Consider the following 25,782-nt stretch of genomic DNA (forward strand, 5'->3'; position numbering starts at 1 on the left):
CCCCCACCGTTTTTGTTTGCGCTCACAGGGAAGACTGACATCACGTGGATGATGTTGGATGCTGGGGCTGAGACAGACGTGGTCAACTCTGTGGGGAGGACCGCCGCGCAGATGGCCGCCTTTGTTGGTATGTGTGGACACCACACACACAAGTACGCCAACTTAAAATCGATTTTTTTTTTCCCAAGCTATGAGCCGTTGCTTAGTGTAAAGTCGGGCTGAACAATTTTGAAAAATCCAGTTGTAAATTTTCCCCCTCACTATTGCGATTTAAGATATAATTCATTTTTCTAAGTGCTCTTCCCATGTGCACGAACTGAGCACTCATAATGCCGTTGCTTTGGATACTTGTCAGATTTATGTCCACATATGAAAGTTGTCCAGGTCAAAAAAAAAAAAAAAAAGTGGAATTGTGCCGTTGAAGTTGCATGAATAAAACCAAATCTGATGCATGTTGCATATGGGCTAAAAAAAACAAAAAAAACATCGTAATTGACCCGCAAGTATGAACATAAACCCTGACGCAGCTGGCATCTTGTTATCCAGGTCAACACGACTGCGTGACGGTGATCAACAACTTCTTCTCTCGCGCCCGACTGGACTACTACACCAAAGCCCAAGGTCTGGAGAAGGAACCCAAGCTGCCCCCGAAGCTGGCTGGACCTCTTCACAAGATCATCATGAGTACCAACCTCAACCCTGTTAAGGTGAAAAGAGCAGTGCCGCGAAATGACTTTCTTAGCCATAAAAATGTATATGGGGCATCCAAAAGGTAAACGCGCTAATTGCGGGGATATCGCAGACGCACCTGCGATAGGTGAAAATCTACAAAACAGAAAGACAATTTAAAAGTGTCTTTTCTCGTTTCAGCTCTCCCACACGCTAACTCTCGCTTAGTGCCTGTGCTAAAAAAGAAAGAAAACATCTTTCGGCCCACTTGTCTTACCAATTATCTTTTTTTTTTTTTTTTTGATGCGGTCAGCAAAACTAAATACGATACACCCAAATGTGAAACACCATAGCATGACTCTGGACAATTAGAGTGTCATGAAAGGCTCTGAAAGCATTCGAGACGTGAAGGGAGACGCAGCAGGCACGGGCCAATCGCCTCCTCTGTTTTAGTGATTCCGTCCTTTCCGGTGTCAGATGGTGCTGCTGGTGAAGGAGAACCCGCTGCTGGCCTCTCCCTCGGCCCTGGACAAGTGTCGTCGCGTGATGGAGCTGATCTGCGAGAAGTGCATGAAACAGCGTGACATGAACGAAGTGCTGGCCATGAAGATGCACTATATCAGCTGCGTGCTGGCCAAGTGCGTCTCTTTCCTCAACGAGCGCGATGACCAGCTGGACGGACTCGTTAAAAGGCCAGTGACACGAGTCAGTGACACGAGACGATGTGGACGACGTTACCGCCATTCAAAAATGGTGGGACGTACGCGAACCATTTCGGTGGAAAACGACGATCCGACCACTAGTACTGCTTACAAAACAGACCCCTGACTAGATAGGTCTGTGCGACAGCTGCAGCTGACAGCAGGTTCCGCATAAGTGTGCTTTGAGTGTCTTTTACTCTTCCCCAGGCGTCCAATAAACAGTGGAAAAGTACATAAGCAATTTTCTCTTTTCTCACATGTGAGGCATTCCAGGAAGTTTCTTTTAAAAACCCATTCAAGAAATCATCCATCCATCCATCCACGGGGGTGTGCTGGAGCCGATCGCAGCCGTGTTCGGGCAGTAGGAGGGGGACACCCTGAACCGGTTGCCAGGGAACACACAGACGAACAGCCCTTTGCGCTCACATTCACACCTCGGGACAATTTAGAGTGCTCCGTAAACCTGCCGTGCATGTTTTTGGAATGTGTGGGGAAACCGGAATACCCGAGGAAAACCCACGCAGGCATGGGGAGAACCTGCAAACCCCACACAGGGAGGCTAGTGCCGGAATTGAACCCTGCGCCTCTGCACCGTGAGGCTAACGAGTTATTTAAAACAAAACAAAAAAAACCACAACACAATATCGTTCGGGGTACGAAAGATGAACTGCGATATCATGGCGCCTCATTCTGCTCACTTTATATTAGCTGTGCTCAGAAAGTAATTTTTTGCTCTCGCCATCTTACGTCTACAGTCTTACAGTGTGACTTCTTATCCTCTTCACATTTAACATTTTTTGACTCGTCGTCGTTTTTCCTCCCCGCAGCCTGCTGAAAGGCCGAGACAGCGACGGCTTCCCGGTGTACCAGGAGAAGTTCATCCGCGAGTGTGTGCGCAAGTTCCCCTACTGCGACGCCACGCTGCTGCAGCAGCTGGTGCGCAGCATCGCTCCAGTTAGCATCGTGAGTTCACCGCCTGTACCTCTACTATGACTGCAAACGAGACACGGTGTTTAATCCAGAAATAGCAAGCATTAGGTTGTGCGAGGAGAAAGTCAGACTTAAGCCACTGATGTCACTCACTAGGCCCTGCCCCTTAAAGGCACATGCACAACACATGAATACTGTTTTATTTTATTTTTTCTCTCTCCCCCTCCACCGCAACAGGGCAACGACCCCACAGCTCTGTCGGTGCTGACGCAAGCCATCACGGGTCAGGTCGGCTTCATGGACGCAGAGTTCTGCACCACGTGTGGAGACAAAGGAGCCCAGAAAAGATGCTCCATTTGTAAAATGGTGAGCGCTCGCTTCTTTCTTGGATCGCACGACAAGCAAACTTGCTCATAGGCTACATCTTTACAAGTTACAACTGAGTCCTCTGATGAATGATAAACAACAAAATAGACAACCAAGCGTTCGCGCTTACAATCACGGCGAGGGACAATTTCGAGTGTTCCATCAACCTACCATGCATGTTTTTGGAATGTGGGAGGAAACCGGAGTACCCGGAGAAAACCCACGCAGGAAGCCTGGAGCCCGAAATCGAACACGAGACCTCTGCAGTGTGAGGCGGACGTGCTAACCGATTGACCGGCTTGCCGCCAGATTTTGATGAAATATATGTAAAAATTGAGAAGTTGAATTATATTTCTCTTCAAGAAGTAATTGTTATTGGTGCACCTTATACTCCGAAGCGCCTTATAGTACGGAAAATACGGTAATTCAGATGACATAAATGAGACATTTTTAAATAATGGAGGGAAAAAAAGAAAAATCTCAATTTAATTCGTCTTTGAGAATAATGAAAATAATCAAAAACCATAGCCAGAAATATGTCCATGAAGTAAGAGGACATGTTGAGTTCCTTGGCAGAGGTCACAGTATTTATTGATTTCATCTCCATTGTATTGTCCGTTTCTGCCACCAGGTGACCTACTGCGGCCAAGCGTGTCAGAAGTTGCACTGGTTCACGCATAAGAAAGTCTGCAAGAAACTTGAAGAGCAGCGAGAGGAGCACCAAGCGCAAAGCAACCAAGTCACAGGTTGGTTAACATCAGTCACTAAAAGCCCCCGTCTGTGCACACATCTTTTGAATTTAGAGTTGAACATTAGTCACGACAGTGATCAGCTATTCAAAAAAGTTATGTAAAGAGTCTTGATGTCAAAATTGAACAACTGTCAACACAGCGGACAGCTGCTCAGAAGTCTGGAGTATCGACTATGCGAGATTCATATACGTCATGAGTCTGTGTCCCTTTTGTAAATGAAAATTCACTTTTGAGTTGTGTGGGTGTGTTTCAGAGGAGAGTGAAGCAGTGGACGAGGCCTCGGAGTCCATGAAGCAACTTCACGTGGACGCCAACAGCCAGACCGCCTCCGCACATCAGTGACCCCCCCAACAAGTGTGTACACAACAAAAAACACCACACATCCATTCGCTGAACACAACAAATCCAAAACCACTTGAGGCTCCCGCGGACATTTTAAGAGCCGTTGCATCTATTTTATCCGCTGCGCAACTCGGATGCCCCGTCTTTGAGTGGAGAGAGAAACTCGGGGAGAACCGCGACGAGACAAAATATGTACATTGTGAAATATTTATAAGCGCAGTACTGTATGTGCATTTAGATGGTGTTGTGTCAGGGTTTCGTTTCCATAGGGTGCGTTTAATAAATAAACTTGACAAAATTTCCATGAAAGTCTACATTTTCAAAGGATCATCAGGAGAAAGTAAGTTTGGGAATATAGACCTTTTATTTTCTTTCGTTTATATTTAATGAGACTTGAAGGGATTAAAAAAAAAACAAAACTTTTTTGTGTGTATTTCCCCATGAAACGAGTGAATCTTTCGATTGCTTCCCAGGCGAATCAACTGTGGATGCAATGATTACTTAAGCCCCGCAGGGGGCAGCATTTTATAGTGATGAAGTAAGTGCAGCTCTGTCGAGAAGACGAAAATCAAATCACTTTAATCAAGTTTTAATGAGCGACACTGTTTCAGAAATGTTAATTTGTTTTTTCGATATTCTTTATAAATGTGTAAAAACGCATAAACTGTTTGCTTTTTTAGTACTTTGAAATATGTAAAATACTTTCAAACGTTTTATTTTTATTGATAGCTGTTTCCCATTAAAAATATTTTAGAATGTATTTAAAACATTCTAATTTTATTCAATTTTTTGAACCTCAAGGTTGAGATGGGCAAAGATAAATTCCAAATATTGACTTTTATTTGAGTCTATTTTAAATAATATGAACAATGGAAATAAAATACACTGCACTTATTTGAAATGTTTTTTTAAATATTTTGTTCAGTGTTTATAAAACATTTTACTTCTATTTTGACATTTTCACATTTAAAAATACATAAAAATATAAATGTCAACGGCTTATATATTGATTTATTTGGGGGGATTTATATAGCTATATATTCAGATTCAGAAAACTTTATTTATCCCCATGGGGCAATTAGAGTGAATAAATAAATGTAAAAATACAAAGTGTATGTTAAAAAAATACAAATATGAAGCAATTAAAGTTTTTAAATCTTTTTTAACTGCGAAATTAAGAATTTTTTTTTTAAATAGAGATCTTGTAAGTATTAAATGCAAGTGTCCATGTTTGTATGGTAAAATGAATCATCTTTACTCAAATGAGATATTTTTGGTTAGGGGTGGGGTGGGGGAGTCAAAATACCCCAGCTCCCAATGCATTTTCATGTGAGGAAGAATCAGTTAAACCTTTTTTTTCCTTTCTTTTTGAACAAGCACCCTAAATATGAAAGAAAAGCATCGGCCTGGAGGGCATTAAAGGGACATTCCAGCAATTCCACATGTCCAAGTCAATTTATTCGTCACAGTGAGGAAAAAAAAAAAAGACTCCGATCAAGATGTGGAGGCGGGCTAAGCAGATGACTGGCAGCTTGTGCTTCCCGGTCTATTTGAATGTGATTGATTTTTTTTCTTGAAGTGTGTCACGCTTGAAGAAGTTGTCCCACCAAAGCCTCGCTCCGCTCCCGAATCAAAGCTGATGTCAGCTCGGCCACTTTTGCCACAGACCTCGCCCATCGCTCGGCATCCTGGGAAAAGAAACAACAAATCTAGTGTTCATGATTGGTGATACAGAGATTAAGACAATTTTTATTCCTGCGACGCAATTCTATGTAACGAGCGGATGATTGGGACGAGCGGTTGGTATGATAAATGCGGCGGCGGTTGGTTCGTTGTTGTTGATTAATGAGAGTAATCGGCGTGAGCTTGTGCGTGCCTTGTTCGTTCTTTTATTCCCCTGACACGTGAGAGCAATTTTCCAAGAATTGCGCAACCAAATGAAGACGCTTTGGTGTTTTCAAAATGTCACATTTAAACACAACAGGCCACCGAGGTCTTTTTTAGGTTTGCTTTTGCTATTGTTTTGGTTTTTTTTTCCTTTCCTACTCAGTTTTCTTAAATTTCACCCCCCCTCGATTTTTTTTATTTTATTTTTTTATTTCAAATCCTTTAGGGCATTTTCAGACGTCCTTCAAAGTTTGATTGCTACGGAATTTGAACTACATATCCAAGACAGCTTGGCAATGATAAAGTGCGAAACGGTCCTGTTTTGGTCGCCCAAACACTTTTTTTTTTTTTTTTGCTCAATATTGCTACGCAATTTGAACCCGATATACCGATCTATGACGCCACGTTCGGAAGCATTTGAGTTGTTGTTTTGAAAGGACGTTTGATGACTCGCCATAAAAACACAAATATTACTCAGCGTCAAAGTTTGACCAAGCAGCTTGTGTGTTTTGAAGAGTTGGACAGACGAGGCTTCACGCACAGCGCACGTGACGAGTTGTGTTAGCGAAGCGTATCATCGGGCCTGACCGTGGATAATGATACAAAGCAGACTGTAATCACAACCAGGGACGGAGATTATGTTACTTGATTATTTTTTTTCAAAAGGAGGCAAATGCCGCAAAGAGATGAATGAATAACTGATTGCTGATGGGCTTAATGCACTGATGGATGGATGGATGAATGATGGGCAGATTGTTAGATAAAGGAATGCATGTATTGGTGCCGTGCAGATGAGTCCAGGGTGGAGGAGATGACCTGATGAATGGGCCGATGGATGACTGGGTCATGGACTGATGAGTGGATGAATGCATTGATAAACGGAACAGAATGGTTGAGTGAGTGACCGATGGAAGAACTGATGAATTCAGGACTAGAGACGGATGACGACGTGAATCAACCGACATGAAAGGATGACTGCTAGGTGGCTGGATCAATTCGCAAAGGGACGAATGGAACAGATGATTCATAACTTTCATCTAGTCTACGCTGTCCTTTTGTTTTGGTCATCGTCCCTGAAGAAAATCCTTCTTCACGGAGACCAGATGTTAAAAATGGGAAGCAAGCAACATTAAAAAAAAAAAAAATCAGTTTCTTTGTGCAGCCAGGTACTAATGTCTCATACCCGCTGGTTGGGAATCTCCCAAGTTTAAGAGTCATTAGCATTCGACAGAAGACAGAAAAACAAAACAAAAAAGGGGAAGTCAAGATCACCGAGGAGGATCCCAGAAAGTCTCCGCTGCTCGTTCAATTCCAACCCCTCCCGATACGCGTGCAGTCTTTGAATCAAGCTTCAAAGCCGAGCGTTATTGAATCAAGTCGCCGTTTGCACGGTGGCACACAAATACTAACCAGTCGGTCTCGAAAAATGTGATCTCCGGGGGTCGAATTACTAAACAACAACAAAGAGTTGAGGCATCAAAGGGACTGGAAGTGGATGGCGGGAGGGGGGAGCTGGGGCTACCGCTCCTGACGCGGAATTGGGGAGGGGGAACGTGATCCTCGGTGGGATTAGCGCGTCTTCATCGCAGGCCAAACAGTTTTTTTGTAAATCCCTCTGATGAAACGGCAAAGTAAGCGCTCAAGGCAAAACGCCTCTCCGAGTCTTAACCGATGCCTCACCTGTTTAAAGGCCAGCCACTCATCTTCAGCTTGTTGCTATTCGCTTTATTTATTTTTTTTTCTATATCAAAGGTTGACTGAGCTTTTATGAGATTTGGGGTTTCGTTTTTTACTAGACGAGAGCACTTTCCACCACTGCAAAGCCTCAGGACACGGACACCCGATGCCAGAAGTGTCATCATTGATTGGCACGAATCTGAAGGAGTGTGATTGCAGATGTTAGTTGATGCATGTTTAGGATAAAGGCTGAGCACCGGGACATTTTCCGCCCGTCCTCTGCCATGTCCGTTATGGACTAATCCAATCTTTTCTTGGCACTTTTTATGTCCTTTTTCTTGACATGGGACTTTTTCAGCATTGCGAGGCAGGCTAACAGAAATTTGCTCAGCATAATTTGGAATAGATATGATGGTCATTGGGGACCTTCTCTGCCTCTTTGCTGTCAATTATGCTACATCTCTTCCAGTTGAGCTCAGTGCTGCCCATCATGTTGTGGCACAAAGTGTTACTACAGTGAAGGCGTGCAACTCGAAATTCGGACTTCGGGAAGAAGACAGAAAATGTTTTTACAAAAGTGCTCATATGCCTGAAACCTGACGGAACTCTTTCGCCGTTTCATGAGTGTGCCAGTTTCTTGGCAACTGTTTTTTTTTTTTTTTTTGCCGCCATTCAGTATTTGAATCGCCGCTTCACGATGTGGCACCGTTGTAGATTACAGCCGATCAAAATGCAAATGAGCTTTCACAAATGCTAAAAATAGATATCCGGTTTTTAAGCTAGCAAGATCTAGCCGGCCACCAAGCCATACAAATAGAGTATCTAAAATAAATTAAACATAGGTGCTTTACAACAATATTTAACTATATAGTCTCCTGTGGATGAAATACATCTTTTTGCAACAGCTGCAACTGTAACAAAGCCCTTTACAGGACATTTAACATAAAATGTTAACCGCTACGTACTTTGACGTACACGGGGCAGCAACACACGCAAACCCATCCTCACTCTTGAAGAAACCCGCTTCTTCCGTGAATGTTCCACAGTTTTTGTTGCCTTAGTAAAAGTGATAAAGTAGTACTATATACGGAATGTACAGCCTTATAAGACTATGCGGGCTCTCCATTTCACGTCGCATCCATCGATCAAATGGCTCAATGTACAGGTGTGAGTCACCATCTGCCGTTTAAAAAATATTTATTTGCAACGGTCCAGTCCACACAGAACCTTAGAACTGGGAAGCAGATGTGCAAAGCATTGCCACTGTGCTACACAAACGTCATTTGATGGGTGGAAAAAAAAAAATAATGTCTTCAACTGAGCGGAGCCCGTTTCTTTGCCAAATGAGGTGACAGCATTGATTTAATATTCTGTAGGTGGGGGTACTGGGCAACCACACAGTAAGCGGTTGCCCCCATGGAAGATTGGGCACGAGCTCAAAGCGAAACGGTTCCCAATCATTCCCATGTGCAGGCGTGTACGTAAACACAAGCAAAAGGGCCTTGTTATTGTTATTGATGCCGCCACTGCAACTATTTAACCGATGAGACCTCAGTCAGGGAGGACTCTGGACAGGTCTTAGAGGGAGCAAGACGAAGAGGGATTGGGGGGGGGGGGGGTACTGGGCAACCACACAGTAAGCGGTTGCCCCCCCCACCTCAAATGCCACCAACGCAATAAACGTTTTGAAGTCCAAAAGGTCTCTTTGGGTAATTACGAAGTTGGATAGTTACCCTCGCCCAAGTTCTCGGAGGGCTCCCACTTTGCTTTTTCTACTTCAAGATGAGCCAAGAGTCCTAATTAAATAACAGCTCACCAAGACCACTGGTGGGATGCCCAAACCATGAGAGAAGGAGACCCAGGGGCCCGAGAATTATATTTCAGAAAGCCTTTATGGCCTCCTGAACCCTTTCATGCACCCTGTAACTCGATAACACGATAAGCCGTCCACTGCAGTTACCGCCGTCCCTGAGAGGGTTAAATTAATCTTTGGCCTATTTATAAAAAGAAGATTTTTGACCGTCAGTGCATTTCCCCGCAGTCTGGAATCTCAAAGGGGACGTACAAAGAGCTTGAGGTCGATAATTTGTTTCATGCTAATTAGCTCCTAGCTTTGCAGTTAGCAAACATAGCATGAGCTGAAATGCTACGTATACTTTTCGATATTTCCCCTTTTGTTCAAGTCACTTTTTAAATACTCAACACTGCATTGTGATGGTGCGCGACACGTCCAGTCTCTCGTCATAAGTAGGCGGGCACCGTATTCCTATTGGTCAATGCCGAAGAACCGATCGAAGTAAAACGTAGACCATGTCACACTATGTGGAAAGACGAACAAAAATTCTGACTTTCGTGGTCGTGAAGTGTCCCAATTGTCTCACGATCATTCGTCGAGTATGTCACACTACACAAGACAACTCAAAATCGGCTTTGAGACACTACGTTTGCCTGTGACACGTATATCGGCTCTTAATCAGGCTGCATTTGTGTAGTCTAACATAGGCAGTTTCAAGTTGAGTTCACGGCCACCATGCATGGCTCCAGTCTCAAGTTTGCGCTCACAGGTCAAATCAGACAATTGTCCGAAAGATGGCATGTGCAGTATCTCCAAAAACGTATAAGTTGGGTCATTTGTACCTCAAAGCAGGACTGAATATGTATCGTAATGACTAAGCCTGTCCTGACAGCTCGTGTGCAAGCAACCGCAGACAGTTTATATAGAAAAGTGGGGTTTAGAGTTCATGCGTGTTACGCACACAACTCAGCCAATCCTCTCATGAGATGATTTACAAAGATAAGGAATTCAAAACCTTCAGTTGCAGTCGCATTAATGCCAAGGTTGATTTACGTCTGGAAAACTACTTTCCACTGGCTCTGACAGTTCTATATATCCTGTATTTGATCCCTATCAGCGTCTTCAAGCTCTTCACCGAACTAGTCAAAGCCATGTGTACGCAAGTCTCTCTAAAAGCCCCCCCCAACCTTGGTATCCTGAGGGGTGGCCGGTCTCGAAGGGTGCCATTTGGAATAAATTGGAACTGCCCGGTGACCAACAGAATCTGTGATGGATGGAGGCATTCGATTGGTGTTTAACGCATCATTTACGAGACTAGAAAATTTCCACTGGCAAATAAAATGTTGCCTTTGTACGAGAATTGACTGTCAGGATGTCGGTTTATTAAAGCTTGTTCACGGTCGGTTGTCAATGGCAGAAGTTAAGTCTGCTTTTATTACCAAGGCTGGATTTTACACTTGTTCAAGTGACTTATTGTAATTCTATTTTTGAGGTGGCGGGGAAAAAAGGCGAATAAATGAGCTACGTGCCTCACAGTTCTGAGGTTGTGAACAAATGACAATGAGGACAAAAGCGCTGGGAAAAAGATTGCAACACTGCACAAAATTACAACGGCACGATTTACAATACATGTTTTAAGTGACTTAACGTTAATTATTTTCTGCACTATAAGGCGCGCCTAAAAGCATTCAATTTTCTCAAAAGCCGACAATGCGTTTTATAATCCGACGTGCCTTATATATGGACCAATATTCTGATTTCCTGGATGTAGTATTTTAAATGTTCTGTAAAGCGTTTTTTTACAGCTGAGGCAGTTGTGAAAGCTTGATATAAATAAAGCTGTATTGTATTGTATTCCCTTTAACGTAGCTCCATCTAGTGGCTGCATAATGACACCGCAGCCACTATTGTAGCTTCTATTCTATGCGTCTTGTACTGCGGTGTGCCCTATCTATAGAAACAGTTAAAATCGGCCATTCATTGAAGGTGTGCCTTATAGTGCGAAAAATACGGCAATAACGATTTACTCCAATCAGTCTTGTACTGCAACATTTCTGCTAATTTCCATTTCCCCACCAATGGTGTTAAGCATAATATGTTAGCACTAAGGAAGCCGCCTCTGATTTGACAAAATATGACTTGATTGAACATTTTGGTGGTGTTTGTTTTTAACCCTTATTTTTACAGTAAACTTCAACTCGATGTGACATGCTCTGCCCCATATTTGGTGAACCGTGCGATGCTCAGGAGGAATACTTTAAAAGGATTAAAGTGCGTTTTAAAGTTTAAATAATAGATCCAGTGTGCATAATAATAAACCGACAGTAATCCCAGTCATCTGAATTGCGTCTTGACATCGAGAGGACTTTGATAACCCCCTTGACACTGACAGGAAGACTATTCCAATTCGACCCCACCGTGTTTTTACACTGCGCATTGACACGCCCGCGTGGTTCCCCACTCTGCCTCGCTTCACCTGAAAGGGATTGCAATCTAGGAAAATGAAGACTCTTTCCGGCCGTAAAGAAAGCAAATCTGTCACTTTTGGGACCTCCCGGTGAGAACAACCGTGAGCATCCAAGCCTTTCGCGAAAGCTCTTTCAACACAGCAGTTCGTTCATCACCTCTTAATGTTCAGCGTCTTTTGAGAGAAGCCAAAACTAGACAGTAAGGAGGTATGAACTTAACGGATACTTTCCAGGGGGAAGTGAAGAACTAGACGGACATACCGCTCAACAAAGAGCAGAACTCTGGATGTTTAGTGGGAGTCAGAGAAAAGCATGCAGGCCAGGAGTGTGATGGATGAAGTGACACAATTCCACACACAAATGGCACATTCCGTCTTTTGGCCTGGCCTTCGTTCCTGTCCTTTTATCAGCTCACGAGAGCCTGAACGCACGGAACTGTCGAGGGTATGCGGTAGGGCAAAGGTGGCAGGGTGTCAGGAACAGGTGCACAACAACTGTGCTCGCTAACCACGAAATCAACGTGCTTGTCCCTATCTCGTACCCCTGAAAGTTGCACGACGAGGTATTCTACTAACTCGAAGTTGTGTCTAATTTTCCATGGTGGGAAATGCCTGAAATTCACGTTGGGTGGCAAGTGTTTATCAGGATTCCAACTGGAGCGTGAAGTTGTGTTCGCATTTTTGTGTTGATGTTGCTGCAGGTCCAATCAAATCTTTTCGAGGAGTTGGCATTTGGCGGCATCTGGTTGCATTTTCTTTTGTCTGAAGAAAAAAAAAATCTGTGCGTAATCTCTGGTTCCCCTCACATGACAACTGAGGAGAAGCAAGCAAGAAGACAAAGCTGGGTGGTCAGAAACATCTCCAAATTAGTGGCCACGCCCATAAATGTCATGACATTGTATTCCACTTTTATTTTCGGAACCCAATTTAACCACTTGTCTGATTCAATGCCTGAATTGAGTTCCATCTTTTTAATTTGACAAATCAAAGCTGAGCAAACACAGTCTGGTATAAGCAATTCTCAGAGCCAACTTGAGGCGCTCGGGTTTCACACATCTGGAGCTGGCTCTCTTTCACAGAAGATCCGGCTTGATAACCATGCACATGTGCCGCATCGTGCTAGTTCAACCCCCAAAACGCTATACACGAACTACAACTCCGTAGCTTCTGCCGCAGGACAAAAAAAATAATCAAACACGCTATCGGAGCACTTTTCAACATTTACCCCCAAAATTCATTTCCGAGGAGCCGCACGGCAAAGAGACTTGACGGTGACGCGAGGTAACCTGGCGTGTTTGATTATGAAAAATGCCCAGCTGTTCATTTCGGATACAGAAGATGAGGACATTTGATGGATTTGAGAATGAGGATTGATAAAAAAAAAAAGAGTGCATTGTGTTAAATACTTCAATAAAGTACAACAAAACTCAGTTTTACTCCCGCTATTTTTTGAAAACATGTGCTAGCATGCATACATGCTAGCGTATTGTTTAAGCTAGCGTACGTTTTAGCGTGCCTGCGTCCGATAATACATTGCGTTTTGTGTATGTGTTCAATACAGAAAGAGCACCCGTAACTGACATGACGCGGGGGTGGGGGGGGCTTCAAAGAATGTGTTTGCGGCTTCCTACAAGAGATAAACTTTCAGGCTACGCGCTTCCTCGCCATTTAACACCAGAGCTTCATTGAACATGGGTGATAACTGCAGGGATTTAGCCTGAGAAAAAGTGGGGAGTGTGCTGAAACCGCAGAGATTCCCGTTGTCCCTAATCTCCCTTGACCCAGACCACGGTGCAACTCGTAGGGTGTTGCGGTAAAAGATTCTTTGGGTAGGATCGGGTTTCACCCGTCTGCCTTTCAGACCTTGATGTGAACAGGTCCGGGAGAATAGACCCCGCGGAATGTTTTTCACCTGAGGTCGTCTCCATTCTCTGCTGCTCTTTTCTTTCCCCGTGCCGGCTAATCTCTTCACAGGTTTAGGATTCCCGGGCCGGGGAGGAAATACGGGCTTGGGTAAATATCAGGGCTCTCACTGCGCTAATTACAACAGCCATGCATCAGGCCTGACATCGGACTGACAAGTGTCTTTTGAGAGGGTGACAAGGGAGAGGGATTGAGCTCAGGGGAAGGATCCTGTGACACTTCCTATCCACGCCAATATGCCGCATACCGCAGACGCTTTCACAACACGGTGTCACTTTTTTTTTTCTGGGGGGGGCTGATGTCAGAGTATGCAGCTTTAAGTTTTCACACCATAGCGCACACCTGACGATTGGCTGTGTCCTCAGAGGGTGGAACAACTACCAGAGAGAAATGCTTTGTCCAGATGTTTCCCTGAACTTGAAATTTTGCAAGAGATCTTTTTGCCATGAGAAATCAATATCGGGAATTTTTGAAATATACCAGTTTGGAAACATCAGACTTTATAGGTATCACCTGGGAATCAAGGGGAAATTAACGGTTAGGTTTCATATGAGTATAAATAGAGATAAACATTGTTTCTTCAATAAGCAGGCATCTGTGCAGAACCGGCGGCATATCTGAAAATTGTTCCTGCGTATAATTTTAGCCACGGCTCTAGAAAGAACAGTCACGTGACTCTGAAACAGTTGAGAATATGGGGGAAACTCATATTGTATAACATAATGTTATACAATAACATTATAACATTATGTATTGTTTTTTTTTTGGAATCCATAAAAACAAACCACTGGCAGTTGTGAACTCCTTTTTTGCCAAGTAGAAACCAGATTGCAGTTTATTTTTTCCTGCCGGTTTGACTTTCTCCGAAACCGTAGCCAGGTGTGATCACAACTTGCCCTTTTTCCCCCAAATGCCTCCAAATTAAGTTCCGATGACGTGTTTAATGCTTTAAAAGCCATCGAATGCAATCTGACAAATTCTGGTCAACTTGGCAGTGCGAATAGTTACACTAGTTCTGTGTTCTCTTTCAAAATGTCTTTTTCAGAGTAAACCTGACTCAACAGGAAATTAACGCAGACGTCACTCTATTATTAATTCGCGGCCAGAGTGAAACGAAAACCTTTACCAAGGCCAAATAATTTCTTAATTTTTGGACAGAGGCGCAAGTGTGCTGCAAATTGACCAGCTAACCACCACAACGCTGGCCAAAGCAGCCTGGATGATGCATTAAATGGGGACTTTAGTGGTTCACTGAGGACCTTTGAGGTCATTTGAAAGCTCATTTGGAAAGAATGATCTAGTTTAGACGATAGAGGGCAGATTTATTCCACTCAGTGTTGAGATGCATCCACCCACTCGCTTTTACTATTCATCCAGTTTCTCTTCCCAAGTAGATGAGCGATATGGACGATTGTTATCACATAGATGACAGAAGCCGTTGTACATATAAAAATTATGGGAGACCCAACTTTTCTGGAGGCCTCAATCCACTGTCTCTGAATAGTTTTCCTCTCAGATGCAGAAGCTTGCTGTCACATTTGGACACACAGTTCTGTGCTGTCGACCACTTTCTTCTCTGCTCTCTGGAAAATTTGTGAGATTGTAGTCCCATGTGGGACACAGCCAGTACTTCTGCAAAGAATGATCTATTTTAAGATCAGAAAGGACAGAGATTTATCCCAATCTGTATTTTGCGACATGTAGAGTATCACCATGACTTTCACTTTAGCATTCATCTCCGTAATTGAGAACCGCAACGTCCAACAGGCGATCGTCAAATCAAACGCAGATGTATTCACGGAGAAAACAACTTCTATATCTTGTCCTTCCTCTTTTTTTCCTTTTTTTTTTTTTGAGAACAGAACAGATCAATCCTCGACACGCAGCATATTTGATTCATGAAGACAGATCAGCCCGAGAAGCCTCATTTATCCCAGTGTCAAAGTCACTCTTGAACATATATCCTGTGTCCAAAAAAAAAAAAAAAGTCCTAATTTGACTTCATGTGAAGCTTGCGATTTCTCATTCGCTCCGACAGATGACTCCACTATAATGACCAAGCGATGAGTTTAGAACCTGGACGTAGACCGCATGCTTTCCAATGACTCTCCTCACAACACGTGCTGAGGTCAAAGTGCTTTCAACTGCAAAGTGAGCCGACTTATTGAGCATTCGGTTCAAGAAAGAGGTGAAACGTTTACGTTTCACTCGTGAGCACAGGAGTGGTGAATTTGATGGGAGTTACAGAGTTGGAAAGGAAGTCGGAGCATCCAGAGAGGAGTTATTGCAGTTACTCACATTTAAAGCACCCTGGAAATTGACATGTTGAACGTTAAATGGCTGCTTTCAAACCAGAATATGAGAAAGGTTTTACTTCCTACCCTTCATGGGAGCTTTTTGTGGGGGGGGGGGCGCACATAAGAATAATGACAACGAAATGAATCAATTTCCAAGGAGGCCTTTATACCGGTTGATAAAAACCAGCAACAGGCATTCATTCGAGAAAAGACATGACAACAAATCATGTACAAAAGAGCGGCTGGCGTGTTTAGTTTCGCTGCTCTTAAAAAGAGCCATCGCTCGGGAACAATGCGCTGGCTGGGAAAAGTCAGACATGAAAAGACGAAGGGCTTTACCTTTGACTGCTGCACATGGACACCGTACAAGAGAATATTGCGGAGCTTGGCTGTCGAGGCCAATTCGGCAAAGGCTGCCGGCTCAACTGCCCGTCGATCCGCGTTGCTTAAATGGACCTGTGGAAAACAAAAAGCGTGGCTACGTTGTCCAAATACTACACAATAGAAGTGGGGGGACTCAAATCACATAACTTGACTCGAGTTAAAAGATATTGAGTGCAAAGTTGCTAATGTGTGAATGAATATGAATGGAGTTGGATTTCTTAACACCAAAAACGACTTGACTCGCCTTGCTGGAAATGTAGTGGGGACTTGACTTCTTGACTTGTTAGATCTTGACCGCAGTCCTTTGGGACTTGCTTGAAATTTCAAGATTAGGACTTAAGAATGACTTCTGACTTGCACATATGTGACTTACTTCCATTGCACCACTGGTACCCAAACGGCATGACTTGAGGGGCGGGCGCGCCGCTTTCATTTCAATCCAATTTTCTTAGACAAAACAAGAATCTCAACCAGCAGCTTGCTTTTTTTCCGCCCCAGAGGCGGCTGCGCCACCAACAACTTTCCTCTGATTGTTACCATGTGACCAAAGCTGTGATAAGTAACATGCTGACTGCTGCCACACAGAACCTAAGACAAACACTTTGGGTTGCTTCGCTTAAAAGCGTGAAATTCGGGAGGCCGTTTGAACTTTTCTCAAAGTCGCAACTGCCCCAACTGACTTCATGCCGGCGAAATGGGTCAGCCTGGGTAATTTTGCTTGGTTTTTAATGGCATTTCCCTCAAAACTAATGGATTCCGTCTTGCCGCTGTACCTCATCACCCTGCCATACTGTTTTTTCTTTCCCTATGAAGAATATGGGAGATTGTTGCCCCTTATAGCAGTGGTCCCCAACTCCTGGGCTCTGAGTCTTCTTTTCAGCCTTCCTGACTAGATTTCATCCCAGGCATATAAAGATAACACTTTGTTGTCCCGTGTACGATTACGGATGCAGAACTGCTCACCACGATGACAACCACCGGATGTAGAAGTGTTTGACGGGCCGCCTCTATCGCCGCAAACGTGGTCTCCAGTTGAGCCAAGTCAGAGACATTCATCTGTAACGCCAAGAAAATCCAAATCAAGATAACATCTTTGAGAGCAGATGTGTTTTTTTCTCTGTTATGCGGCCAGATAGTAAATTTGTTTGAAGGAACTGAGGTTTCCCTTCCTGTGAAAAAATGTAAACGTACAAAAAATTGGATAAAGTTCCAGGCCTTGTGCAGATACCCGCCGTTGTCACCAATCACATCTGGGATGATGTCCAGCTCCTGGAGGACAAGAGACATTCCGCACAGGTTATTCGTATCGGTATTCATGAAATGTAACATTTTAAGGCAGGGGTGTCAAAGTAATTTTCGTCGCGGGCCACATTTTAGGTCCCATTTTCCTTGGACGGCCATTATGATTGAAATCATTTAAAGAAGTCAAGATTAATAGCTTCGGGAACTATTGTTTAAGTGATTGTAATGGGGTGTTTGGCAACAAAAAATGCTTGACAATGTCTCTCTCATTTATTACATAAGAGAATTTGAACTTTTGGGACATATTTTAGCAAGCTTCATGGAATTTGCCATGTTTGAATTGCTTTCGCGGGCCACAGAAAATTATGTGGCGGGCCAGATCTGGCCCCCGGGCCTTGACTTTGACACCTGTGTTGTAAGGTCTTAAGAGCCTTCCAGTTTGTGTTTTTGTCACCACAACATTCACCCATGTGAGAGCCCCATCTACTACAGTCAACAATCTAACCCGAAATTTAATCCATAATTTCTAATCCTAAATCTAACACGTGACCCTTACCCAGGGCTCTAATCCTAACTCTTAATCGAACCCCAAGACAATTATTCAAACGAGAACTTTGAAGGCCGAAGTGGAGAAGGGTTCCATGTAAACAGCAGTTGAACATGGGTCAGTCGGTCCCAAGGGATGGGCGAACGCAGTTCGGTAGCGCGGGACGATGGCCTACGTCGCCCCCGGTCGATCGAAAGGGAGTCGGGTTGAGAGACGAACAACCATGGGAGTGTCGAGTTGGCCGTTGTAAATTCAAGTTAGCAGCTGGCTTTTGGAGTGACAGTCGCCAGTCAGTGGGTTATTTAGCGTAGACGTGCAGTTGCGTGAGCCTCTTCTGCTTTGTTGCAGTCCCACGGCTTCTTTTTTCAAGATCCCAAAATTCTGTCGTTTGCTCTCATTGCTTAGTTTGTGTCGAAAAACATTCCTTTGACTCCTTTTGTAATTGGATCAGAACAGTTATTTGAATAATCGTTGCAACCTGACGTCAGTCTTTCAGAAAATTTTCACCCAGCAAATCTCAAGCAATAAAGTTGGCAACTTTAGTCGAACTCGAGTCAAGTCATGTGACTGCCCCCCCCCCCACTTCTGTCTGCGAGGTCGTAACATGAGCTAGCAAGCAACAAAGGAATGAAGGCCGCCCACACCACAATTAATCAAACAAAAGTGCCGCGGTTCAGCAAATGTGACGGCCATCTGCTCTCCTGCATGCATCCAGTCACACTTCATTACTTGTTTGACCACAGACAGCCCAGTCGTTTCACCAGCGGACCACCCCGATGACGCTCATATTAACACGGGCTCATTGATGCTCCCATTGCGGAGGAAAATAAACGGGTGCGTGCGACACAGACATGTTAATGGCTCCGATTTACGTACCATTTCTAGGCTACAAAAGGCCTCGTGGAGGGAGTCGGCCAGCATCCTAGCACGCGAACATGCGCCTGTGATCACGCAGGCCGACCGAGATAGTTTGTCTGGAGGGAAAGCATGCAACAGGACGGAGAGCCACGGTTACGACACACTTTCAGCCGTTTATTGACCGAGACAGTCAGTCCAACACACACACAATATGAAAACGCGTGCAAAGAACAGCTGACTCCATCGTCGCATATTACATCGCAATATTGTGGGGGGAAAAAATTACAATGATGAGTTTAAAAACCCTTAGTTTAATTGATTTAAGTAGGGGAAATTTGCTCTGATGTGTGTAAATAGTCATGAGTGTGGTCCTAGAATGGGTTAAGCGCTTAAATCAAGGTACAACTGCTGGTAAATTTGTGAATAGTGAACCGTGTATAGGCGGGGTTCACGTGCAGAAACAGAAGACGCAATCTGAGACAAGCACACAAAGGCTCGACGCTCCATCACTCTGACAGACGTGAGAACTTTGCGATGCACTCATTCACTGCGGGAATCGAAGGCACGTTGGCGTCACCATCAAACAGGTGATTGTTGCCACAGGTGCTCCCTCTTGTATTCAAGATTATTTAGAACCCTGTGCGACCCTCTGAGATGGTTCCGCTCGTTCATCTTTGCCCAAAGCAAACAGAGCTCCTGTCGGCGTTTTTTTTTAAACTATTAACAATTGCCTTTTGGAGGCTTGTTGGTTTTCATTTGCTCACTGTATTTTACATGTAAAAGTACGGAGACGCCTGGAAAGCAACGATCAAGTGACTTTCAGAAGCTAACAAAAGTGATAGGATTCGATGTTCTCAGTGGTACCTTGACTTACAAGTTAACTTGTTCCGTTTCCAAGCATGTAACTCAATTTACACTCCTATCCAATCAATGTCCGCCATTGTAATAAATTGAAATGCCATTTATCGTTCTACCACTTAAAAAAAAAAAAAAAAATCCCCTGAATATATATATATATGAACACACAACAAAAGTAGATGTTGGGAGTACGTAGCTCACCTTTGACAACAGACTCTGCAGCAGCCAAATCCCGTTTGTAGGTGACCTGAAGTACATCAAATTGAACCCTCTTACTTTGGGGTGCCCAAGTTCGGTCCTGGAGAGTCCTGATTCAACTTGTTTTAAATGTCTCCCTACTCCAACACACTTCATTCAAATGATCAGATCATCAGAAGCCTGATAACGATTCTGATCATTTGAATGAGGCGTGTTGGATAGGGGCTCTCGAGGATCGGACTTAGACACCCCTGCTTTTTACCCATGATTAGTTCGGTAACATGGGAATCAAATGTGAACAAGTCACCTTCCACAATGTGGGCGGGCCCTCGATGAGCTTGGCGTTGGTGGCGCAGTACTGCAGCACCAGATGGAGACACTCGGTACCAAAGGCAAAGTCGGCTTCAGTGCACTGAGGGAAGGAAAGTGATGACATGACGACCACCACAACAGGAATTTCTCAGAAAATGCAGGTTACAAAAGAGCTCTGATAACAACCACTCACGGCTCACTTGTTTTCTGAGTTTGATGACGTGATGTTTGCAAGCAGAGCTGTGATTGGTCATTACCTGAGCAACTGTGATATCATTTTCAGTCGACAACAAGTGGCAAATTGGCCGCCCCCTGACATGGATGAAAATGGGGACAGAGATCATATTGTTAAAAAAAAAAAAAAATCCCCTTTAAAATGTTTTTGGGGGTTTAAAATTGTTTTTAGCTGTCAGTAGCAGTGAATGAGTTAACTTATTTACTGCTAGCCCAGTAAAAATGGAGCGCTGACGTCTCTCGCCATCAATGGCAGTACATGTGTTTTGCGTTGTCTGTTAGCATTAAGCTGAAAGATTTTACGTCGTCGTTCTAAATACTCAATGTGTAATTCTCTTTGTTTGGTGTTTAGTTTGATGGCAAACTTCAACTGGGATCGGCAATGAACAGCTTGAAGCCTCTTTTTTGAGGAATTGTTCACTCTGTGCCAAGTTGCTTCATTTGGCTAAAAGTCACCCGCCCCTCCCAAAAAAAAAAATCAGTTGAATCATTAAGATATTATACTTTTTAGAATTAGAATACAGTACTTGTAAAATGGGTTATTTGTTTAAAAAAAAAAGAAAAAGAAAAAAAAAATCCTCTGGAGTCTGAGACTCATCCATTGCGATTACCGGGGGTTCACTGTATTAGAAAAGTGACCCAGACAAAAGAGAAGCCTGGCCAAATGCTTAACGCACATTAAATTACACACCACTCAAAAGCAAAACAGTGTCACATTAAAAGAAACGATGAATAAAGCAGATCAAAGGAGTAGTTCACAAGCAGCGAAATGATGTCTGCTCATGCATCATCCCGTTGTCTGGTGAAAACTCTCTAATACTTTGTGTCTGCTGATATTTCACTAAAGCGTCTCGCTAATCTGGCGCCTTTCATCCCCATTGCCGTCAGCAGAGGAACACAATGAAAACATCTTCATCTGCGACACCGCATCCTTCACTTCTCTTGGCCAGCCGGGATATTTTCCCATGTTTCAAAAAGTGAACGTTTTGCTTCGGTCAAGGAGACAACATTACAAGTCTGTCTAGTTGTGGGCAAAATATGGCCCCATGGCCAAATGCAGCCCATTCCATTCTTTAATGCGGCCCACCAAGCATTTACAAGAGTCCTGTAATGCTTGTTGCTCAAGGACACCGCAGCCGTGTGTCAGAGGATGGTCTTGAACTGGGGTCCCTACCGTAGCATGTGATCTTAATCGCTTGGCCACGGCATTGTTTTTTTTTTTTTTTAGGGGGGGGTATTATTTAAAAGGTGGCACGGCATGAGGGCAGCACGGTGGTCGACTGGTTAGCACGTCGGCCTCACAGTGCAGCGGTATGGGGTCCTATTCTGGCCATGGAATTTGCAGGTTCTCCCCGTGCCTGCGTGGATTTTCTCCGGGTACTCCGGTTTCATCCCACATTCCAAAAAACATGCATGGCAGGCTGATTGAACACTCGAAATTGTCCCTCGGTGTGAGTGTGAGCGTGGATGGTTGTTTGTCTGTGTGTGCCCTGCGATTGGCTGGCGACCAGTTCAGGGTGTACCCCGCCTACTGGGCCGAAGACAGCTGGGATAGGCTCCAGCACGCCCGTGACCCTCGTGAGGAAAAGCGTATCCGATTATTTATTTTTATTTGTTTTTTTACTCTTTACAATAAATGAATGAAACACAAATAAATAAATGAAAAAAGATTTTTCTGGAAAACACAAAACTGAGATGTCTTACTTTATCCACCCATGATGTTATGTAAATGTTCAATGTCTTCTTTAATTTTTGAATTTGGTGGATTTACATATGAATGCATAAATAAAATATTCTGGATTTTAACCATAACTTTGAGAGTCCTCGCTGTTTGAAATTGTATCCAGCAATCCATTCTCCGAACCGCTTATCGTCACGAGCACAACATGAATACAATTAAAGAACCAATTGATTGAGGCATACTTTGGGCCAATCAGCCCCCGAGAGTGTTCCGAGTCTACGCACCCTTTGATAAGCTTTATGGACAATGTTGAACTTGAAGGCCTGAGGCATCTCGCTGGCTCTGTACTTAGCTCGCTCCAGCGAGTGATCCAGGAAGCCCTCTGACGTAGTGGCTATCACCGTGGAGACGAGTGGTCGGATGGCCCCTGACGCCTTGGGGAGGGGAACAGTTAAGTGGACAGCAGTTTGTAACACAAATCAGGTTGACTTAATCAATTTGTTGTCGTCCTACAGGACTATTGACTCTATTTATTGCTTCCATATGCGATCTCTGAAAGGTGAGTACACCAAATTGTACATTTTCACTCAGGGGTGTACTCATTTTTGTTTCCAGTGGTTGAACATTACCAGCTGTGTTTAGTTATTTTGTGTAGCAAATAAATATTACACAACTTTGTTGTGTTTTCATACATGATTTAGACTGCATGGCTATTGACTTAATTCTAAGCTATAAAAAAAAAAAAAAAAAAAAACAACATGTTGGCAACTCTATGCCGCACCCGAAGCGATTAAACGTCACACATCTGCAGGAGCGTTGCAAAGGAAAAACTGACTTGCATCAGGTTGAGTCTCTACAAACAATATAAGTAAGTATTCTTATGAAGGATTTGTAAATTGTTTTGTCTTAGAGAGTGGCCATATTATGGTATAGTAATAAAACAAAGTACTATCATACTCACTCCATGTTCCCGAGCAGCCACGGTAATATGATACAGGAATTCCTCCTCCACAAAAGGACGAACGGCATCATGGATGATGACCACCTTGTTCTCCCGCTCCTGTTCCTCATCTTCCTCAGCCAGGGCCATGACTCCATTACAAATTGACCTGTGACGCGTGGAGCCGCCCGCCACCAGCCGGACTTTGGTGTGCTGGAAGCGCCCAACGATGTCCGTCATCAGGTCCATGTTTTCTTTGGCCACGACAACCACAATGCTGTGGATCCATGATACTCTGCGAGGACACACCACTGCTCAGTCACTGGTGTGTTTTAAAGGTTTAGACATATGTTACTGTGGGCACTCACAACCTCATATACTATGACAGGTGGGAGGTGGTGATGCATGGTGCTAAAAATATTAAAAACGGATCATTGGTCCAAAAAGTTATTTGCAAAAATGCAGCCCCGCTTGTCTAAATTTGGTATTCTGTTGAATATGAATTAAGAAGATTAATTCACCTGTTTTTATCCATCTCAGGGGGCATTTATTTTGGTATCCTACAGTCCTCTGCTGTCGACTGAAATTGACGCCAGATTAATCCACCTGTTTTTATCCATTTTAGGGTCATTTATTTTGGCATCCTACAGTCCTCTGCTGTCGACTGAAATTGACGCCCGAGTGCCCTTGGGCTTGCATTGTGAACGTCACGGCTCACCTGTTTTCTGGGTTTGGTTTGACATTCGCAATGCGAGCCTGAGGGCATTTTGACGCTGACAACAGGCTGTATAAATTATTAGCCTCCTGAGATAACTGAAAGTGGCTGGATTAATTGTCATAATTCTTATTCTATGAGCACTTTATTATTCAGAATACCGTGTTTTAACTAGTAGCAGTAAATGGAACATATTGGGAAGAAAATTTGGACTCGAGTTCCCCTTTCATCTGTGTTTGGAGGCGAGGTGTTCAGCACTTTGACCCTACGCTTACCTAATGATTAGCAGCATTAGCTGATTATAATTTGCTTCTGATATTAATTTTCTAAAATCTAGAACATTTAATGAGATGATATTACACCTGTCATTTAGAGTCTAAATGGTAGCAGCCGCCCGCCACAAACTTTGGAACATTGCATTTGCCACATCAAGCAAATTGATTGTCGATCTAACCACATCCGGCCTTGCTATTGGTTCAGCTTTAAGTGGGGGCGGAACCAGGGCTGGCCGTAAAACAGATAACACTTGAAAACCAACAGATTTCAGCACGGCGAGTTAGCGGAGAAAATAGTTCACGAAAACGTGTATGTAATTCTTGATTCTTGGAATTTTGGGGAAAGCTTTGCTAAAGCAGTAACTAAGACACTAAAACATGTTTAAAGAGTGAAAAAAAAGATCACGTTTCCAAATGGTTGCTATTAGAGTGTAGTGAAACACTCACTTGATTCACACTTGTTTAAAACGCCGACATGTAAAACAATGTTTCCTCACTTCAAGTGTGTCCATACCTCTCAAAACTCCGAATCGTGTAGCTTATAAGCGGTCTGCCCAATAGCAAGCAGAACTGTTTCGGTGTCTGGAGTCCGGTCCTCTCTCCGCTGCCACCGGCAGGAAGAACCACACACACCGGGAAGTCCACGCCAACTGTGACCGGCGCGAGCCCGTTCTTTCCGCGTTGGCTGGAAAGGAAAGTCTCAGGATGTGCGGGCCTGCCCGGTTCCTCGCACAACATGTCGACAAGGGGCACGTCCATGATCTCCTGGGTGGAATGTCCCGGAAATCCATTCCCGATAAATCCCAAGTTATTGAAGAGGTAAGTCTTACTAACTTGGATGATTTTGGAGCTTGTATTTCATGTTACATTTTACTTCCGCCTTGCACTTTCAAAATAATACGCGTTCGTCTCTCATAATACAAGTGCACTACTTTATATGCGTGGTCTCGCTGTGCTATATTTATGTATGTCCACCATATATTTGGTTGGTTTGAGTAATAAGTACTGATATAATAAAATAAAACTATTATTTGTCAATAAATAATAATAGAATGTCCCATTCACCACGATCAAAATTATCTCCAGTGCTTCAATATAAAGCAATAGTTCTGGTTTAGTCAACTCGAAAATTCAGTTAGTAAACCTAAAAATGTAAAATTTTCGCTTTAGTGAATTCAGCGAACTGTACTGTAAACACATAAAGCGCATTGGGGGATGTTCTCGCGGGATTGTGGTTTTGTCTGTATTAAATCACGCACATCTCGCGAGACGACCGAACGCCTTTTCGTGTCCCCAAAACTTGATTTGACTTTCTACATTCGTGTTTGAAAAATTATAACTGTAGTCCAGCTAGATGATAGTAACCCTGTATTTTATTTGAAACATGAGTCAAAACAGTAAGAATAAGATATGAATAAGATTGATCATTGTTATTATCAATTAACGGCTAAAATCTGGAATGTGATACACAATTAAAGTCTATTCAGATTATATAACACCGGTCTCCTACTGGTGATATTAACAATAATGGTAAAAGTAGACAATAAATAAATAAATCACCTTTCATTTCTGAATACTGCACTGTATTATGCACAACTGAAATATCCCAAGATAATAGAAGCTAAATTTTTACGAGTGAGTCCAACATTAACGATGATAGAGGATCCATAATAGTTGATTTAACTTTCTTCATTTTTTATTTGGAATGTATTACATTTCTGTCTGTGATGTT

The 25,782-nt window shown here is 43.4% G+C and overlaps 3 protein-coding genes across 4 annotated transcripts in view; 2 read left to right on the plus strand and 1 right to left on the minus strand.

Moving 5' to 3' along the window:
• The first annotated feature begins 6 nt into the window (after positions 1 to 6).
• LOC109521069 (ankyrin repeat and MYND domain-containing protein 2-like) lies at positions 7 to 5,963 on the plus strand. The gene is made up of 8 exons (XM_019878701.1): positions 7 to 127; positions 547 to 707; positions 1,147 to 1,361; positions 2,198 to 2,333; positions 2,538 to 2,666; positions 3,298 to 3,412; positions 3,672 to 3,772; positions 5,340 to 5,963. Exons 1-7 carry the CDS (start codon positions 49 to 51, stop codon positions 3,758 to 3,760), a joined length of 924 nt encoding a protein of 307 aa, XP_019734260.1. The 5' UTR covers positions 7 to 48; the 3' UTR covers positions 3,761 to 3,772; positions 5,340 to 5,963.
• Positions 5,197 to 24,835, minus strand: crppa (CDP-L-ribitol pyrophosphorylase A). 2 transcript variants are annotated; one of them, XM_019878699.1, is made up of 10 exons: positions 24,565 to 24,835; positions 23,082 to 23,355; positions 22,405 to 22,554; positions 20,201 to 20,305; positions 19,897 to 19,942; positions 18,856 to 18,953; positions 17,382 to 17,459; positions 17,154 to 17,246; positions 16,146 to 16,262; positions 5,197 to 5,448 (listed from the first exon to the last, which is right to left on the minus strand). In XM_019878699.1, the coding sequence occupies exons 1-10, from the start codon at positions 24,807 to 24,809 to the stop codon at positions 5,344 to 5,346; spliced, it is 1,311 nt and encodes a 436-aa protein (XP_019734258.1). In that variant the 5' UTR covers positions 24,810 to 24,835; the 3' UTR covers positions 5,197 to 5,343. The 2 variants fall into 2 exon arrangements, with proteins under 2 accessions (XP_019734258.1, XP_019734259.1); XM_019878700.1 differs by lacking the exons at positions 18,856 to 18,953; positions 19,897 to 19,942.
• meox2a (mesenchyme homeobox 2a) overlaps positions 24,783 to 25,782 on the plus strand; it is a 40,647-nt gene continuing 39,647 nt past the window's right edge. The window contains exon 1 of the mRNA XM_019878696.1: positions 24,783 to 24,869. Coding sequence (XP_019734255.1) covers positions 24,787 to 24,869 — 83 coding nt within the window. The 5' untranslated portion in view covers positions 24,783 to 24,786. The remainder of the gene's footprint in view (positions 24,870 to 25,782) is intronic.

The sequence above is a fragment of the Hippocampus comes genome, unplaced genomic scaffold (genome assembly GCF_001891065.2).
Source record: "Hippocampus comes isolate QL1 unplaced genomic scaffold, H_comes_QL1_v1.1 scaffold315, whole genome shotgun sequence".
Lineage (NCBI taxonomy): Eukaryota > Metazoa > Chordata > Actinopteri > Syngnathiformes > Syngnathidae > Hippocampus > Hippocampus comes.